This window comes from Marmota marmota, unplaced genomic scaffold, assembly GCF_001458135.2.
Source record: "Marmota marmota marmota unplaced genomic scaffold, marMar, whole genome shotgun sequence".
Classification (NCBI taxonomy): domain Eukaryota; kingdom Metazoa; phylum Chordata; class Mammalia; order Rodentia; family Sciuridae; genus Marmota; species Marmota marmota.
The window spans coordinates 131,723-139,094 of NW_026000142.1; the positions used below are offsets into that span (position 1 = coordinate 131,723).

A 7,372-nucleotide genomic window follows, 5' to 3' on the forward strand; every position below is an offset into this window, starting at 1 on the left:
GCGCGACCGGCCAATCCCGGTCCTGTCCGAACCTGGCTCGGTCCGTGCATAAGTCCATCTGTCCGTTAGTCTGTCCAGAGCCATGGCGAAGCTGACGGTGCTCACCCTCATGGGGCTGGGACTGGCGCTTTTCAGAGATCACCGGTCTTCTTACGAGTAAGTTGGGTCGTGGTGAGGGCTGCAACCCTTGTCCCTCCCCTAAACCCCAGTGTAGTAACACCCCCATTCCCAAAGTAGGGTCCAGGCTCTTAACAGAAAATACAGACCTGGGCTGGATACATGTCCTACAGAGGTTTCATCAATGTTTGTCCAGCTATCATGTGCCACTTGTAAACATACCCTTGCTCATGGTCTGAGAGATGGGACAAGTCATTGGCAGTGGTGAGTGGGTCAAGTTGTCAGTGTCATGAAGATCTGCGTGCTTTGGCTACAGATTGACTTCTCAACCTGGCTTTTAAAAAAAGGGTGGAGGGGGATAAGGGTTGGTGTTTCATGAATTAGGGAAAGGACACCCCCCCGTGGTGGCTGCCTGGTCACAGCACAAAGCTTCTGGCCACGGAGAATCTCAACTGGAAGCCACGTGGAGGGGGACAATCTGCACGCGGACCTAGGTAGGTAGGAGCAGATGCTCCCTGAAGTGGTCCACCTGCTCCAGTGGGTGCCAGGCAGGGAGGAGAGAACCATGATGCTGCAATTGATGTCCTAGGTTCTAGCTCTTCCCTCTGAATATGAGAACTTGAACAAATCACTTCACATCTCTAAATCTCAGCTGCTTCAATAAATTGAAATTGATAATACACACTCCTATAGGAAGCAACTAACACTGAGCTTGGGACATAGTAGCTATTCAATAAATGTGAGTTCCCTGCTTCTCTTTATTTAATAAGGCATTAAGGTGCTATGGAGGATGGTAAATTTTTGCAGGTGTTCAAAGTTTACAGATCATCCTACTCCCAGAGGCTTAGTCAAATAAGTCTTATTTACTCTGAAGTAAAACATTAATATAATGGAATCTTTTGGATTTTTAAAATATCTTATCACCTTACAGACTAATACATAGAAGCTTACATTCAGAATAGGTTTTTATGAATTATTGTGGAATTTTCTTCTAATTACTGCTATTTTTGAAATCACAAAATATTAGAAAAGTATTTGAAAAAAGTGTAATTAGTAGTTCAGGCTTTTAGATGATGTAAAAATTAGCATGTGAATTTTCATTGATCACGGTACTGTTTGCTGCCAATGGGTTTATGCAGAGAGATATAGAGTGGGTACCGAGCTTCCTGGAGTAGTCCAGTCAGGGGAAAAAAGGAGACTGCACTTCTCTCCAGATGGTCCTAAAGCCTTGCTACTCAGAAGGGTCTATGGGCTAGCTGCATGGGTGGTAACTAGGAGTTCCTGAATGTGCAGAATCTCAGTGCCCTCTTCCCTTATACTATTGAATCTGATCAGCGTTACTTAACGAACTCCCAGGAGATTTTTATGCACTTCTCTTCATATTTTGTCATTGTCCATGCTAGAACCAGAGCAAGAGATCCTGGACAATCAATAAATGACCTTTATCCTCATTTTAGAGATAAGGTACCTGAGTCTCCAGAAAAATCATGAATCTGCCCAACATAGAAAATGGAAGCAATGATGTCCTGAAGCCTTCATCAGGAGCAAGCCAAACTCGCAGAAAGGCACAACCTTTAAAATTCAGAGATGGCTATATGTTTGTGTGTGTTGGGGAGCGGGAGGGACTCACAAGAAATTATACAGGGGGAAACTTGTGGAAGCATACAAGGGATGCCTGCAGGGATTTCTTGAGCTTCTGAGGTGGGAGCTCTCAGAAGAAGAAATTGAGAATGCTCCTCTGGGGCACGAATCCCTAACCCGTCATTGTAGTCAGCTGCATATAACTTTGAGAGGTACATACTGCACAAGCCCAGGAAATGCCTAGTACAAGACAGAAATAGTACCCCTCGTGTGCAGGTCCTGGAGGCGCTCATTCCTAAATGATTCATCATGATGCATGAATCCACTGTTTCCTTTATTTAGAAGGAATCCACAAAGCTAGCATGAATCTTTCAATGCATTTCTGCCACTCAGGCTTGTTACAGGCAACACACTGTGTGGATAGAGGGTGGTGACCCTGAGTCAGACCTCCTTTCTCCAACTTTCAAGCCACTTTACCACTTTACACCAAGAAAATTTGAGCCTTTTTCTTCACCTGAAAATTATGGAATAATAACCCACATTGCAGTAGCATATATATAAAATCTGCTGCTTAATAAGTGCCCTATAGGGTCTGGAGTTGCGGCTCAGAGGTAGAGTGCTTGCCTAGCATACGTGAGTCACTGGGTTTGATCCTCAGCACCACATAAAAATAAAATAAAGGTATTGTGTCCACTTATAACTAAACAAATATTTTTAAAAATAAGTGCCCTATAATTGTTAGCTTTTATACTTGTCATATATGATTTCAAAAATTCACTTAGGAAATCCAATGAATGATACCTGAATATTACCTTACCTCATTGAAACCCTAGGCTAAGGATAAATAACCTACCAAACCCTCCAGTCTCCCCTATCAATGCATCCACAGCATTTTCTCCATCTGATGTTCTAGCCTAGCAATGCCACAAAACAATTCAGTGGACATCTGCCAACCCCTCCCACTTGCAAAGTGCTGCATTGTGCTGGAAGTCATAGAAATCAATATGATAAAGCATTTGCTCACTGATTTCAGAGTGGATGGGGAGCAACAAGACCAGAAACTGATAACTGTAAAGCAACAGAGCGAGAGACTTGAGAGATATGAAGGTGAAGGTTCATGAGCATAAACTTAGGAGTTACTAATCCTGTCATAGAAGAAGCTGTAGAAAGTTATGAGGATCCTGGGTGTCCCCATAGATAAGGAAGTAAAGGGCCTCCTTGGATGGAGGGAAAAGAGTGAGCAAATGAAAAGGGGTATGAAAGGGATATAGGGAACAGAGTCCTAGGTATCATGTCACCTAATTCCAAATCCCAACTCTGCTCTTTTAAGCAAAGCAATGACATGTAAATGACTTAGCTTCTCTGTACCTCAGTTTTCTTACCTATAAAACAAGGAAAACACAAATCTTTGTCTCAAACGTGGCTAAGGAGATTAAATGAGGAAGTATGTGTGTGAGAGCTCTTAGCACAGGGCTTGGTGCATAGTAGGTCTTAAAATGGAATTATTGAATGAACAGAGAGTGTGCCGTGAAGCTACAGAAAATTGACAGCTAAGGGTGACTGGCCTGAGTTCCAGATTGGGTTTCTTAATGCACAAGGAAAACTCCTGCTTTCTTTGGCTGGAAGCCAGGGTATATTTGCACTGAATAGTTCACAGTAAAGGTTGTGTGCTTTCTAGACAGAGTTCAGAGGCTTGTGAATCAAGGACATATCTCAGTATTGAACTTTATCTCTTTGACCTGGAACATTTGGACTTAATCAAGATATTTCCTGATAATTTGAGAAAAAGATAGAACAACATGAGTTAAATTACAGTGACACAGGCCAAATGAACCTCAACGGGCTTCTTCCAGCTGTTTATTATTGTTATTTGTAAATTTTGCCTTGTTAGGGGGTTGAGTGTAGATTTGCATTTGTACTTGCATTCCAATCCCAGTTTAGACATTCCATAACTATATGGTATTGGAAAGCCACTGATGTTAGTCATCTGTAACCCAGGAAAACAACCCCTTAGGGAGGTGTTTGCAGGTTGAATGAGGGTATGCACAGCATCTGAACTATGGTGTCAGTGATATCCTGTTGTGATATGACTCGTTTGGGCCACAAATTGGAGCCCAAGGCAACTGGGAACAGGTTTAACACCTCCTTGCCTACTGTGGGCTCCTGCTAACTGTGATTATTGCCATTTCCAAGCTAGAGAGCATCTGCGGGGTGGGGGAGGGAAGCCTGAACTAGAAAAATAGCTGAACAGGTCTACCTTTCTCCATACTCAGTGAACCAATCACAGTTAACAAACCTTGTGAACCAGGCAGCCTGCTTATTCCTTCCTATGTGGTTTTAAGTCTTTTTTTTTTTTTAAGTTAATTTGGCTATCTTGAGCTTTTTTCACAAGTTTTGGCCTATTCAACAAATTCATATCCTTGGATCCCTCCTCCTATGTCACTCTCTGTGTTGTCCTTGGTATGACTTTAACCCTTAACCTCTTGAACCCTACCATCATCATTGGGGTTCCTTGGCGGCACTCCATGAATATTCATTATGTTTCCCCCAGACTAGTGTCTTTCATAGTGACAGCTCTCAAAATCAGTGTAGTAGATCATGATCAACATTTTTAAATAAATGAAGTAGATTTGAGTAGAAAAGTTAAGAATGCATACATAGATTAGGGTAAGTATCATTTTGAGATACTTGGTTTAGGAGTGTGTGTGTGTGTGTGTGTGTGTGTGTGTCAGAGCATGCGCACACATGCATGTTTGTATCATGTAAAATGCTTTCTTAATACAATTCTAAATCTGCAAAGTTTGTAAGCCCCTACTCTATTATAAATTTTAACTTTCCCTTTATTGCAAACTTTTGTGATTATGACATGGGATTTCTGGGGTTTTTTTTTTTTTTTTTAAAGACTGGGTCTTGCTATGTTGCCTAGGCTGGACTCAAACTTCTGGCTCAAGTGATCCACCCACTTCAGCCTTCAAGTAGCTGGGACTGTAGGCAAGCTCCACTGTGACCAGTTCTGATTTCCTTTTTAGTTTCCTAGGTCATAGGGCAGATCCCAACTTCTCTTTGAAGTCTGTTTTCTAATTTCATGTCTATCGCTCAGGGAGCCACAGTCTCTTAGCAGGCCAAACTATCTCTCCTATTTGTTCATCTCTGTATCTCTAGCACCTGGCCTACTGGTTCTCTACCAATTGTGCATCCAAAGAACTGTGGTGGGCTGGGGATGTGGCTCAAGCGGTAGCGCACTCGCCTGGCATGCGTGCGTCCCGGGTTCGATCCTCAGCACCACATACAAACAAAGATGTTGTGTCATACAAAGATGTTGTGTCCGCTGATAACTAAAAAAATAAAATAAAATAAATAAATATTTAAAAAAAGAACTGTGGTGCTTTTACACAGTGGATTTATGGGCTCCCTTCCTAGCCTATTAGGCCAGACAATCTTAGCAGGTGGGTAGAGTTGATAGTCAATGGCATGATAATAGGAACATCTAAAATTTTTTTCTTAATGAACAAATGAAAGATCAATTGCCCTCAAATTCTTACATTCTGTATCATGTTGATAAGAATTTTACCCAAAGTGTCTGGTCACCTCCAGCCCATCACCCTGTGAGACTGTGACTATATGATATCATTTGTTCATATATATATTAATCTCTTGGCTGTGCTAATGTCATGGTCCAATTTTTTCAAATGTCTCATTCATATCTTTGCTATGTGTAGGCAGGCTGCTGGTGCTTTGTTCTAGCATCTGTTCATGTTTCCTTTGTCCTTCATTCAAATATTCCCCTATGATTTTTATGTGCTTGTATTTAATAAGTTGTTTGTGTGTAAATGTGTGCATTTTCATACATGCAGGCTTGTGTGTGTGTGTGTGTGTGTGTGTGTGTGTGTGTGTGAGAGAGAGAGAGAGAGAGAGAGAGAGAAATGCTTTTTTATAGGCTGGACTTGGGTATGATTTTATGAAGTGACAAAGCCTTTAGATACACCTACATTTTTCAAGTATTAGTCTGAAAGCAGATGCACAGTCCAAGCTGTGAAACCAGGCTGGGCAAATGGATAGGAAACCTGTCAATTGTTCTAAAATATCATGGGTGAAATTGGAACCATGTTGCCATTTGACCCCAACTATCCACCTTGTATTTCTTACACAATTAAAATAGTTCCTGTTCCTACAAAAGTGCATGAAGCAGACACTATATATCCCCTTTGTATATCTGTCCATCTCTGCACATAGGAGCCCTTACCCAACTAAATGTTGTATCCCACGCTCCCCACTGCTCTGACCTTGCATGGTAGAATTATGGGTGTTGGGGACCGCTGACTCTGGGATTGCCTCCAAGACGAAGAGCAGTTAAGAAGAACTTTGTGGACTGTAGTTTAATTCTGAGAGTTTCATCTGTTCATTCCTTTCTCCCTCCTAGAGAACGACTTAATGCTTTCCGTGAAGTGAAACCTGTGGAACTTCCCAACTGTAATTTTGTTAAAGGAGTCGGTATGTATGTGAGAAGAGAAGGTGTCTCATTTGAACTGCTAGTATATCATCTTGCTATTTATTTTGTCCGTATGCCTGTTTAATTTTGTTCAAAAAACATTATTGACCCAGGAGATTTTTATTAAGTCAGTAGTTAATTACGGAATACCATGTCTTTTGACTTTTGTCTTCCCCAACATATTGCCAATGTGTTGGCCGTTTTGATTGTTTGTTTTTGTTTGGTCAATAGAGCAGAAACAATAGTCAGAGCCATGTATGATTTCATGGTAATATAACCTGAGCAGAAAACAAAAGAAGGAAAGAAGAGGAAGACAAAGTGAGTAGAGAATGTATATATATTTTTTTAAGCTCTCACAGGCCTTGGTAATTACCATGAGGCTTTTCTCCTCATGTATCTCTTTTAAAGTTGGAAAGGAAAATTTCCCCAGAACCTCTCAGTAGATTTCCCCTTAGATCTCATTAGTCAGAGCTGAAGGACAGGCTGGGGCCCTAGGTGCAAAGGAAGCTGGGAAAGCAATTATTGGCCTCCATTGTGGGAGGCCAGCTTGCCAGCAAAAAGAGAGAGCCAGGAGAAAGCGACCCACAGAGTGTCCCAGAGCTCAACGCCTCATCTGGTTTCAACCAACCGGCTTTTTTATTTGAGGACAGTTTGCTTAATTCACGTTTTGGTTATTGTTTTGGGTGGGTGGTGTTTTTGTTTGTTTTTTAGAATTATTTATCTCAGTTGACTACAGTTCAGAAGGCAATGCCAGAACACTCATTCAGTTAGTATCATTAAACTTGGCCAGATATCTGAGGGCACAATATTTTTCTAGAAAAATATGTTATTAATATCATATATCACAAGGCATTTGAAAAGCATACATCTCTGTTAAAAGTATGAATACAAAAACAAGTAGTTTGTTTGTCCCTAGATTAATTAAAATTTGAAAATTTTACGTCTATTGAGAGCATGACAAATTTGAAGGGAGTCACATTTTATTGACATATTAATTGCAACTGCATATTCTCAATCGTGCCCTTCAATAGACGAATGGATAAAAAAAATGTGGCATTTATACACAATGGAGTATTACTCTGCATTAAAAAATGACAAAATCATAGAATTTGCAGGGAAATGGATGGCATTAGAGCAGATTATGCTAAGTGAAGCTAGCCAATCCCTAAAAAACAAATGCCAAAT

The 7,372-nt window shown here is 40.9% G+C and overlaps 1 protein-coding gene and 1 long non-coding RNA gene across 3 annotated transcripts in view; one reads left to right on the forward strand and one right to left on the reverse strand.

The window, feature by feature from the left end:
- The first annotated feature begins 53 nt into the window (after nt 1-53).
- The window catches only part of Pon1 (paraoxonase 1), a 26,155-nt gene continuing 18,836 nt past the window's right edge, over nt 54-7,372 (forward strand). For both annotated transcript variants that reach the window (XM_015488224.2, XM_015488225.2), the window contains exons 1-2: nt 54-156; nt 6,119-6,189. In XM_015488224.2, the coding sequence (XP_015343710.1) occupies nt 83-156; nt 6,119-6,189 (145 nt within the window). In that variant the 5' untranslated portion in view covers nt 54-82. The remainder of the gene's footprint in view (nt 157-6,118; nt 6,190-7,372) is intronic.
- Nucleotides 3,380-7,372, reverse strand: part of LOC125611358 — an 8,990-nt gene continuing 4,997 nt past the window's right edge. Inside the window, exon 3 of the long non-coding RNA XR_007341516.1 lies at nt 3,380-3,390. This is a non-coding gene — a long non-coding RNA (uncharacterized LOC125611358). The remainder of the gene's footprint in view (nt 3,391-7,372) is intronic.